General features: G+C 46.5%; 1 protein-coding gene across 2 annotated transcripts in view; it reads left to right on the top strand.

The window, feature by feature from the left end:
- The window catches only part of PSME4 (proteasome activator subunit 4), a 2,155,241-nt gene that overhangs the window by 1,247,068 nt on the left and 895,665 nt on the right, over positions 1 to 12,508 (top strand). For both annotated transcript variants that reach the window (XM_086927646.1, XM_086927645.1), the window contains one exon: positions 6,488 to 6,613. In XM_086927646.1, coding sequence (XP_086783772.1) covers positions 6,488 to 6,613 — 126 coding nt within the window. The remainder of the gene's footprint in view (positions 1 to 6,487; positions 6,614 to 12,508) is intronic.

Raw genomic sequence — 12,508 nt, 5'->3', positions numbered from 1 at the left:
TATGCTGCATCCTTTGATGCGTTAAATTAAAAAGCAATCTTACTCTCTATGAGAGGCGAACTTTATTTAAATAATTCCCCTTCTTTTTCTTTAAAGAGTACTCGCGGATAAAATCCCCCGCCCTGATAAGAATCCGATGATTAAGACATTGGGATTCGAAACGCGTCGGCATGAAGTCACTTCTGTTTTTTGTGGAAATAATTGACTTTGTCTCCATTCCTGTTGTGAAAAAACATGAACTTTAGTTATATGGTAACAGGAATGTTGGGTGGTAATGAATAAGGGTTACACCCTGGAAATTCTGTATACAAATTGATGACATTTGTTTTTTGCGTAGTGTTTTTTTTGTGGCAACTGTTTTATTCCAGGTGATTACACTTTTGAATGCACATTAGTTTGGTATGTTCTATTTCGTTTCTACACATTAATTGTATATATTCTTTTTTCTTGCAAATAATTATGCTTGGCTCAATATGGGGCTCAATGTGAAGTTGATAATGTATCCTCCTGCCTTCAGATGCTAAATATGCAACTAAAAAAGTAAATGACATAAATTAAATGTCTGGGTGAACTAATCAATGGTGGTTTTCCCTTTGTTCAGCATTAAGTGCTTTTGCGAAATTGTTTATAGAGGCATAGGTAAATGTCCCCCTTTTTTTGATATTGTAACATGCCCGACCTACCCTCTATCCCACAGGGCCATACCCCTCCTTTCTCTGGTATATATCTAGCAGGCACAACGCCCAATCGAACTCCTTAGATCCGGCGCATGCCACAAGCGTGCAAGTCTGCGCAAATTATGTGTGGTATTCCGAGTCGTGATTAAACAAGATTGGTTGGGGTGGACCAACTGAGTCATATATGGCAAGAGTTGGCTGCCAGCACACCCCTCAAAATGTTCACGTCAATATTTAAAAGGGATATAGGCCGGTAGGAACCAGGGGCGTGGGGATCCCTGTCCGGCTAAAGAATCATGGAAACCAGTGCCTCCAACATAATATTAGGAAGTGTCCCCTTATCTAGGACCTCTGTGTACACTTTTCCGGGGCGAACACCCTATAAAACTCAGCCGGAAGACAGTCACTCCCGGGGCATTTTTCATTCTTCAACTGTTTAGTGTACGTCAGTAATTCTCCCCTAGTAAGAGGTGACCCAAGGGCTTCTGTCTCGTCCTCACTGAGTGTAGGAAACACTATATCCTTGAAAAAGTCCTGAAACGCAAGAGGTCCAGGTCGGGGCACCGTCGAACACGTTCATTGTGTGTAGGTGTGATGCGAATTTCCGGGCAATCACCTCCTGTGTGTATATCATCTTTTCCATAGTGTCCTGGAGCTGCAACACCGTAGCATGATCTGTCTCTGTCTTAATCAGCCGAGCTAGCTGTGCTCCCGAACTGTCGCCTCTACATGAAGCCTCTGTCTATAGGTGGTATATTTTATTTCTCTAGTCCTGCCGAGGCTGCAAGTAACTCCCCCTTAACATGCACCGACTCCGTTCTATCTGCGGGCGCCCGGTGCTACATAGTCTCCAGGGTTTTTTAATGTTTCTCTAGGGAATCAATATCTGCGATAATCTGTTCATGGACCCCATAGGTGGTCTTCACACAGACTACCCTGATGACAACCTTCATGGCCTCCCACTCCGTGGACCTCACATCAGTGGACCCCAGTTTTCCTCAAAGTAATATCGGAGAGCTTCCCTCACAGTCTGTACAAAGGAAGGATCCGTAAGGGCCTCAGCTCGAAGGTGCCAAAAGCGAATGGGTAATCTACCCGGCCCGGAGGTCAGGGTTATCAGCAATTGCGCGTGATCAGACTGATATCTTGGCAGATAAGAGACAGCCTCTGTCATGGCCACAAGGTCGGCCATGAGACAACAGTTATCAATCCGAGAGAAGGTATTGGCTGCAGGAGTAAAGCAGGAGAACTCCCTTTTATCAGGATTACGTACCCTCCATATATCCCGCAACTGCAGGCCCCATAGAATACCTTTCAGGGAGTCCACCATAAGGGGTTTGGTATTGTCTCTGGGTGGCTCCCTATCTAAAGTCCCATCCAGTACACAATTAAAATCACCGAATAGAAGTATCTCCGCACCCAGGAACGGTGTCGCAGCCTTCAGCACTACCCGATAAAACTTCGGGCAATCAAGGTTGGGTGCATACACATTAATAATACATAGTTACTTGCCTTCCCACTTCCCAAACAGAATAACATACTGCCCTTCAAGGTCCAGCACATGGTGGAGATGCTGGCACGGAACCCCCAGTGCCACCTACACCAATGCCCCAGTGCGAAACCAGAATAGGATGTAAAGCATATCTGCCCCTCCTCCGTTTACGTAAACAGTTTATGTTGTCCCCTGGATATGCGTCTCCTGGAGACCCGCAACCGCTACCCCGTATCTCTTCAGGAAAGCATGCACTCTAAGGCATTTCCTAAGCCTACCATCCCTCGGACATTCCAACTAAAGAACATTAATACTTGTACTTGCATGGCGTGGAGCTCTCCCCACCCGGGTTTCCTTCTCGTCTCAACCAGAACTGGTATGACATGGTGTAATTTCGTGTGACCCTGTAGATTCCCTAACAAATAAACACATTTTCAAGAACTAGAACTGGAGTAACCCTTCCCCCCCTACCTTGGGCAGCAGTGTAAATGTGTATATACAGTTCCATATAAGCCATCATACAAACCGCCCCATACCTCCCTGTACCCATAACAAGCAATGCTGTGCAAGAGAGTTGGTTACACCGGGGCGCGAGAATACTCTCAAGCCTCCCGGATGGACCTAGTCTCTGTTGGGGGCGTTGCTGCTTCACCGGCAGTCTGCGTTCACCACAATTCCAGCAATGAACAAGCTCTTCGACCTTTACTGTATTCCAAAAAAACAGAAAAGGAAAAGTGGCAGGAGAACCCTATTACCACTGTAATCAAGATGCCATTCCCCCGTATTCAGGGTACTCGTCTTCCCGACTTCCCCCTCAAGAAAACAAGCCCAACTCCCAGGACACAAAGCAGTTCAGGCTCTCACAGACTTAGCTTAACAGTACAGCAGACAGTATACAGTTCGTGGAGCTCAGTCTCTCTCACTGCTGGAGCCACCCGTGCCGGGTACAAGTTCTGGTGTCGCCTCCACGGAATCCGAGATGACCTCAGTTTTCGAAGCCTGCAGTGTGCCATCCTGCTAGACTATGATTCGATCCAAACTCATTGTTCTTCCTTTAGGCTGTTGTCGCTGAGGAAACTGACAGCTCCCCACAGGTGACCGTGTGGTAAGCGATCCTGCAGAGCTCATTGAAGATATCAGGCATTTCCCGTCCAGAGCCCTAGTGTCCAACCAGTCTCTTGCCTCCTCGCCGAGAAAAAAAAACAAAACCCGGCCATCACTCTCCACTAGGAGCTTTGCAGGGAACATGAGACTGTACTTCAAGTTCAGTTCTCTGAGTCGTCTTTTAATTGCAGTGCAAGCCTTCCTCTGTTCCTGGACTATTTGAGCATAAGCAGGGTATATTGCGAGGGAGTGACCCTCAAAAAAGAATAGTCGTCCACTGCGAGAGAGTTGGAGAAAAGATCTCGCAGTCTTCGGCCCGATCATCAAGCCTGATCACCTGCCGTTTCAGCTCCACCAGCTCCACCACTCCACCCATCAGTATCCCTAGATGGCTGTCCAGGCTCTCTCATCCAATGTGGGGGGGGTCTCACTCGGGGTTTCATCTCCCTAGTCAAGTCAAGTCAAGTCATAGAATTTGTATAGCGCACTACATACCCAGAGGGTTTCAAGGCGCTTAGGAAGGGGAGGAGGATTACTTGTCAAATATCCACGTTTTAAGTTGCTTTCTGAATGCTAGGTGGTTCTGGGTAAGACGAAGGTAAGCGGGGAGTGAGTTCCATGTTTTAGCAGCCAGGTATGAAAAGGATCTGCCTCCCATGGTGGTTTTGTTGATGCGAGGTACAGTGGCGAGGGCTTGGCTGGAAGAACGTAGTTGGCGGGAGGGGGTGTAGAAGGACAGTCGTGAGTTGAGGCAATCTGGTCCGATGTCGTAGAGTGATTTGTGTGCGTGGGTAAGCAGTCGGAAAGTGATCCTCTTATTGACGGGTAGCCAGTGGAGGTCTTTAAGGTGACCAGAGATGTGTTCGTTGCGTGGGATGTCTAATATGAGCCTGGCTGAGGCGTTTTGGATTCGTTGGAGTTTCTTCTGGAGTTTTGCGGTAGTACCTGCGTAGAGGGTGTTTCCGTAGTCCAGTCGGCTCGTGACCAGAGCGTGGGTGACTGTTTTCCTTGTTTCGGAGGGGATCCAGCGAAATGTTTTTCTGAGCATGCGAAGAATGTTGAAGCAGGAAGAGGAGACGGCGCTGACTTGTCTGTTCATTGAGAGTGAAGAATCCAGGATGACGCCTAGGTTCCGTGCGTGGTCTGTTGGGATGGGTGCTTTTCCGAGGGCTTCCGGCCACCAGGAGTCGTCCCAAGCAGAGGGGGATGTACCTAAGATGAGGACTTCTGTTTTGTCTGAGTTCAGTTTCAGACGGCTTTGTTTCATCCATTCGGCAACTTCTTTCATTCCTTCGTGTAGGTTAGTTTTGGTGGTGCTGGGGTCATTGGTGAGAGAAAGGATCAGTTGAGTGTCGTCCGCGTAAGAGATGATCAGGAGAATGTCAGACTGGTTTCAGAACCCCCATGCTAATCACATCATCCGCCGACCACACCGTGTATCATCCCCACAACAGGGGTCCCGCGTGGCACAATCAGGCATCGCCTCCAACAAGCCGCCTGGCCGTCACCCAGCGGCCCACAGCCTCTGGCAAGGGCTCAGAGTGGTTGTGCAACGGAGGGCCCCTTGTCGCAGCCGACAGCAACCGGCCAGGAGCGCTCACCGAGCCTCCACCCCCTCCTGAGGCCTCTTACTTGAATCAGGCCAGGGGAATGATTTCCTCCGGCTGCTGTGGTCCAGGCTCAGTCCCCCGGACCTTCCATAAAATGGCGGTCGCGGCTCCACCCGATCAGGGTTCCAGGTCGGAAGACTCTGTCTCGGGGCTCATGCCTCCTCCAGGCCGTGGACGAAGGTCTCCCACCAGAAAGAGACTCGATCAGCAGCTCACATTAGCCAGGATTCTGCAGGATTCGCTGTTAACACGGGCCGCCGGCCATAGCTCTCTCGGAGAACGTCTACGTGGCCATGTTGGCAAGCCACGCCCCCCACCATCCGCTCTTGGTATGCTAATTGCTTTCGTTATACTTGTTACGACTATTGAATATATTTGCTTTTTTATAGTATGCTAATATGTATTCATGTTTACTGCTAACTGTTCTGATTCAAGCATGTGAATCTATGAAAAATTCAATACTGGAAAAGAAAATGAGTTACTTTCCTGTAACTGTAGTTCTCCAGTATTGGTATCTTTTATAGATTCACATGCGACCCACCCTCCTCCCATAGAGGCTCCCCTTAACTAGTTGGATTATATTTATTCCCACTTGCGCTTGAAAATCTGAGGGAACTAGCCTCTGTGGGGAAGGTGCTAGAGGATGCTGTTGCCTGATTGGTTGTAGACTAAGTTTAGTCCTTTTCTTAAACAAAGTCATGGATAGGCTATTTATTGCATGGTCTAGTGCCATTTTAGTCTATGCTTCTTATATGATTGCATTGATACAATACCGTGGGACTCCCACTTCGACAACGGGGAATGATTCAAGCAGGTGAATCTATGAAAGATACCAATACTGGAGAGCTACAGTTAAAGGTAAGTAACTTATTTTCTTCCAACAGGATTGGGCAGAGCAAACCCAATCACCTAATCCACAAGTACTGGAGTCACAGATGTATGTGGTCTACATATTTTCAGAGGGGTTTAAAGCCAACTTAATCTGCATCGCTTTCAGCGGTGGCCGTTTTTGCCGAGTAGGCCAATTGAAAATTAGAAATGCGTGCACTCGGGCCACTGTTCCTAGGTGTAACACCAACAGCAAGACTGTCTCAGCAACAGTACAGTGAATATCAAAGGTCCACGATTCTTAAGACAATGCCAAGCACCACCAGTGACTCATCCACCACAGCGGTATGATAATTGGTTGTGAGGCAAAGGCAACAGCAGTCCTCTTTCTCCTATATTATATATAACTACTTTTATTTTTTCTAAAGTGCACAATACATTTGTAAGAAGAGTGACACATTTCCAAGCAAGATGAAGGGGTATTACCTCGGGCCAGACGGTTCTCTAGATTATTCCAAGAGGCTAATCCTGTACATTATCCAGGAAGCCGCTACCTGCCGCTTTCTCTTTTGTCCACCGATCCCCCACACAAATATTTCCATGAACAAAGTGTCCATCTAAACGGTTCACTGCTCAATTGTGTACTGCATAAACACAATTGCACTGTGTTAGTGTAACGTATGGTATGAATATCTTTAAATTAATAAGTATTTAGATAATTGTTTTTTATTGTCCAAGTCTTGAGATAAATTACAATGTACTGTTTTCTTTTACAGGCTGAACAAATAATATATGACCATTTTGTGGACTCGAAATTTGTTGCCCAGTTAATTAAGTTTCTTTCATTAGAAGAAAGAAAAGGAAAGGACAAATTCAACCCTCGGCGGTTTTGCCTCTTCAAGGTAAAGTGCATTTTTTGTCTACTCATACTAAACAATTTCTTGGAGCATGTGTAAGAAAAAATGATAGCAGTGTAGATTTTGATGCAAAGTCCATCAAATAGATTGCATATTCCATCTTAAATATTGAAGTGTCTTAAACAGTGATCATGTTTCACTGTAGTTATTACTGCATGACACTACGAATAGCTGAACTTACACCAAATGAGAGACCAAATTATTTTCTTAAATCTTTGCCTGACAAAGATTCTTCATGCTCAGTCCCATCCGTCCATCATGGAGAGTCTCCACTCTGTATTCTTGACCCATACATTTTTTCTTCTTCTCTCCCCCTTTTCATATGCACCAATTATGCATCTCCATGCAGGGCTTAACACTGGGATTGCATGTGTCATGCTGATTCTGAGCAAGGGTTAAACAAGTGGCAAGTCCATATTGCGTTAACACAAAGGAATTTGCACCAGGGTCCTTGAACTTCATGAAAGAACTGCAAGCAAATGCAGAATCCTTCCTCTCAATGCCAAGAAACCGGGTGGAAGAAATCATCTTTCTGCCTGACTACAGGCATGCCTGAGCCTGCAAACCAGTCAACCTCGACTTGCATAGCATAAATTCAGTTCAACAAATAAACATAGTCCCTGATGCTTTTTTGTTTGTAATTTTATATAGCTCGAACAAGACTCGAAGGTATCTGAGTGCTTTACATGAGCACAAGTTGCTTTACAGATGGACACATTCAGAGACTTTCCCTCCCTGCGCATTACACACCAATTACCAAATGATGGTGAAAGAGTTGACTGCACCTAACTTAAAAAAAAAATGCTTCTAAATGGCAAATATTTTTGTTGTCACCAGTGGAAAATGTAGCCTCAGATGCTGGACTTTGTATAAACGCCAAAGCCGTAATGTTTTTGGTTGTCATTATGAAGCAATGTATCAAATAAAATGCCCAGCAACTGTCTAAGAAGTGAACTATAACAAATCAGTAGATGGATTAGAGCAATACGATTATTCACATACACCACTTATCTGATTAGTGAAATGATTTTATAGGGATGCATTCCATTTTTAAGTGATGTGCATCAAGGCATTTATACTTCTCTTGTCCTACAAAAAAAATAACACTTGAGTTTAGTTGTATTTCAGTGGGCGTGAAGTAAGAGATCCCCTTCTGAGATAACAAAACATCTTTCTAATTTATTGTTGAAAGAGAAGCAGCAGAACATGTGTTATTTATAAATGTGTCCATCTGTAAAGCAACTTGTGCTCATGTAAAGCACTCAGATACCTTCGAGTCTTGTTCGTAGTACACACACTGGAACCTCCTTCCTGTTAGTGATGTACCCATAGCAACCAAGACAGACAAATAATGAATTCAAGGAAGTAGCTCCAAATAGTGATGCAAAGTAATAGGTAGAAGGAAAAAGGCTATTTGAGGAATAATAAAAAAAATCTATAGAGAAAAAAAAGCTGTGCCTCCCCACAAACTGCAAATAAAGAGTCTTTACTGTGCTGAAAAAACTGAGAGACCATGATCTTAAGAAAAATGTTAACGGTCTCTTTTTCTGGGGATGGAGCAATTTGGGGGATAAGTGCACAGTCTGTAGTCTTGCTTCTACGTGGGCCCTTGAATCATGCAATCATCCTGTTTGGGTCAGCCAGCCTCTTCACAGTTTATTGGTCTTAAATATCACTAATGATACTGCTTTCAAATTCCTGGTCTGTGGTGCTTGCTTTTGTCCTGGGAGGTGACCAAAATATTTCTTTTGAGTCTCTGTCTGCCCTTCCTAAAAAACAAGTAAGCTGTTTGAGCAGTACCTTGGCCCTGGCTGTGGCGCTGAGGCCATGCTGTGAAAAACAGTTAGCATGATGAGCTGTGGGCAGTCCTGCAGCTTTGTATTGCTGCTTCTTTGTCTGAGTACAAAGTTGAATGGGGGAGGTAAGGAGCTGCTTTTTTGAGGCCAGACGTGTAGCCCAGAACACGCTGCTTTTTCAGTCTGGAAGAGCTTCTGCTTGGTGAAATGTAGTGGGGCTTGGGGATTGCAGATGACAGACCCCATGTACATATCGCCCCGGTTATACTTCAACTTATCAGCTCTCCTTCAGACTAGTCCAGAAAAGCTGTCCCCCAGCACATATCGTCCAGCGCCTTCCGATGACACCATGTGGCTCCAGATCCATAAATGATCATGTTGGAGTATATTTGGCATCAGCCCGTGCTCTGACATTAGTTCCTATTTTTGTGTGCACATTATCTATGCCAATCTCAAACTTTTGCTCAGTGTCTCACCGTCAAACCTTTTCAGCATTTCAACAGCGACCTCTTCAAATGTCCCTCCAAAAGATTTCAGAATTATAGCCTTTTTGCCACAAGAAAGTATCTCTTTTGGATCCTCACAGCATTTGCTTGTGGTGCCTGGGATCGAAACACAACATAGCGGCATGTAACTCATTTGCCTCTGTGCACCCAAAGGCTTTTAAAGAGGGTGTGGCCAAGTCAGTTTTGGTAAGTCAGCAGGGAGATGTCAAATTGAGCTCCCTCCCCTAAATGTAAGTCTCCTTACAGTTAGTATTCTCCTAAGAGATCTTCACACATGAAGCACCATAGAAAGGAGAAGCCCTCTTCTTCCTTGAACACTGTCTCCCTTCTGGGACTGTTCGAAGTTTCTGCAATATTCCCTGACACTAGACGCTTCCTCATTGTTCGGCTAGACTCCAGCAACAGAAAAGATGAGATAGGAATTTCCGAGTCCATAGTCTGCTGGCTGTGCTGGATGTATACTGATGGATACATCTTAATTCAGATTCTTCACCTAATGAATACTCCTTAGCTTCAGGCTGACCTAGAAATGTTTTTCTATAGCAATGGCTCTCCAGCACCACCAGTTGGGCCACTTGAATCCAACCACGACTCCAGACATATTGTCATCAGGGTATATTAGGCACCAGCAAGTTACCTGGCATCTGTTGTTTTTCCTCACCCCAGCAACGTGGTCCTGGGCTCTTCCTCAGAGTCTCACTGATAGATATCTAAGCTTTCCACAGCAAGTAGATTACATTTCTGAAGGATACTTCTGCCTGTAGATTCCTCACCTTTTGAATACCCCCTGCGCCAGCATTCCGCGGAAATTCTTGCCTAGCTCTCCCACATCGACGAGGACGCCATAATAGGATGGCTCCGCTCGCGACTCCATATGACTTCATTGGAACCGTAAGAAGACCTCATTGGCGTGTTGACGTCAGTTTCCTTTTTTCCGCGCCGTCGACGTGTAACGGTTTTTCTTGGGTCTCTCCATTTTCTTGGTGATTACTTTGTTTCTTTGAAGATTTCAGATGGCTACTTCTAAGGAATCCGGACTCAAGCCCTACAGGGAGTGTGGCGGTCACATGTCGATCACTGAGCCCCATGAGGATTTCCTTTGGTGCTTATCTTCCGATCACGACGTCGAAGGGTGTCGAAGCTGCAGGAAGATGAATTCGAAGGCCCTTGAAGAACGTGAGGCTGAACTCTTTATGGCCAAAGCCAAAAAGGAGAAGAGGAGTCGAAAGCGTGCAAAGTCGTCATCTTCTCACACTTCGAGGTCGAGAAAGCACAAGAAGTAGAAGATAAGGCCTGGTTCTCTGCGCCTTTCATCGAAGAACAAGGCTTTGAGGTTGCCTTCTCGAGCTACGGGGCTTCGAAGGAAAGACTTTGTGTCTCCATCTCCTACTCCTTCTCCACGGGCGACTCCGATTCAATCTCTGGCTCCGATGTCACCGGCGTCAAGGGGCTCTTCGACACCTAAAGGTTCTCTGGCTCCCAGTAAGTCTCTGACGCCTAGGGAGTTGTCTCCAGTTCGTGTGGCTTAACCTGTGTGGGCAAATGCAAAAACCACAGATGATGGACAGAATGTAGAACAATGTCATACATTCACCCCAGTACAGAGATCTGGGCCTAAATCCATCGTTTTGTTGCACTCCACACCACCCCAGTTCAAACATGGCCATATGCAAATCAGTCTGACCCTATGCCTCATGGGAACAGTCCAGCCCGAACTGCCAAGCCATGCCTTCCCTGGACCGGAAACAAGCTTCCGAGGACCGGTTTCTGGCATTTCAGGGGTGGTGTGGAGTGCAAAAAAACGATGGATTTAGGTCCAGATCTCAGTACTGGGGTGAATGTATGACATTGTTCTGCATTCTGTCCATCAACTGTGGTTTTTGCATTTGTCACCCCGAGTGGGATGGGTATGCTCAGACGTGAGTCCTATGCTCTCCACACCACTGGATTCAAGCAAGCCGGGCTGAAGACGGCTGGAATGCCAGATACCGGTCCTCGGAAGCTTGTTTCCTCCCATGAGGCACAGGGTCAGACTGATTTGCATATGGCCATATCTGAACTGGGGTGGTGTGGAGTGCAAAAAAAACGATGGATTTAGGCCCAGATCTCTGTACTGGGGTGAATGTATGACATTGTTCTGCATTCTGTCCATCAACTGTGGTTTTTGCATTTGTTCACCTGTGTGGGCGCCATCTTCACCGGCTCCGCAGGTTCCAGATCAGGCTCCAGTGATACCTGCTTAGTAAGGCACAGATCCATATCCTCCTTTTCCTGGTCCTAGAACGGACCCTACGCATTTTTTAAATGCAATGTGTGGCCTGTTTGCCAGGGCCTCCAATCAAATGGTGCGCCTTCGGGCCCCGTGGATCCCTTGACCTTAATTTGGGTGTACCTCATCAGTAGACCCAGGCGCCCTTCGTGCCTTTCTTGTTGACGACTCCGGCTTGGCATTTTCCTGCGCCAAGGTCTTCCACTCCGGTTCCTCATACTCCTTCGGCTGTCGAGTCGGCGCTGCCTTGGATTCGATGGACACCGAGGTTTGAAAATGAAGGTCCTCCATCAACGCCGATGCCGTCGTCTCTGGCGCCACCGTTGCCGATTCTTAGGCAGCACTCTAGAAGGGATGCGCAGAGGCTGCTTGAAGAGGAGGAATATAGACAGGAAGAGGAGGAAGGAGAAATTGTTGAGTCGGTGGACGAGTTTGAAGGTTTACTGGAGGCCAGTGGATTGGATACTTCCCCTGAGTAAGAACTCACCTCTCCAAAGGCTGGGGTATCGCAGGATGTTGCTCCTTTCATGTTGTAATAAGGAAAGCAGCTGAGTTACTTGATCTGCAGTAACCTTCGGCTGAAATAAAATACATCTTCTGCCGTTTCTGAGCCTCTTCTCCCATTTAATGATGCCTTGACAGAACCTATTTTAGAAGTCTGGCAAAAACCTTTGACTGCTCCAGCAGTCTCCAGGTCTATTGTGAGAAGATACAAACCAACTCCTGGGGATCCTGTGTTTCTTTCATCACATCCGTCACCTGAAAGCTTGGTGGTCCAGGCTTCTTGCTCAAAACAATCTTCTGGTTCCTTCCCTACCATTCCGGAGTGTAGGACTTGGCCCTTTTGGCAGGTTCACCCCTAAACTTTTTGCTTTTATATGTGACCTGGTGTTAGTTGTTTTTGGCTTCTGCGCACTTTAACCCTGTGTTCCAGTGTAAAGTGCGTGCGTAGTCTAAGTGTGTGTCGTGCGATTGGCCTGCACTCCCATAGGAATGCATGGGGAATATGTGTGTCCATGGTAGTTCCTGATGTGTGGGGAGTGCAGGGGCGAGTTTGGTATGTGCGAACTCATGAGATTAAATGCTGCGCGACGGTCTGTGCAGATTTAATGTGTCTAGTGTAGAAGTGCCACTTCTAGAAGTTGGCATGTCTGTGTAGTAAATGTGAATTAACTGTCTGGCTTGTGATTGGCTGGAGCTGGCTGGTGTGCCTGGCTCCAGGAGTCATGATGGGTCTGCCCCGGTGGTGAATGGAGAGATCTGCATGTTGATGGGAGGGAGGAGTGCACCTGGGACCTGAATAGGGCTG

This window comes from Lissotriton vulgaris, chromosome 6, assembly GCF_964263255.1.
Source record: "Lissotriton vulgaris chromosome 6, aLisVul1.2, whole genome shotgun sequence".
NCBI classification, from domain to species: Eukaryota; Metazoa; Chordata; class Amphibia; order Caudata; family Salamandridae; genus Lissotriton; species Lissotriton vulgaris.
This window is presented reverse-complemented; position numbering and strand designations above follow the sequence as displayed.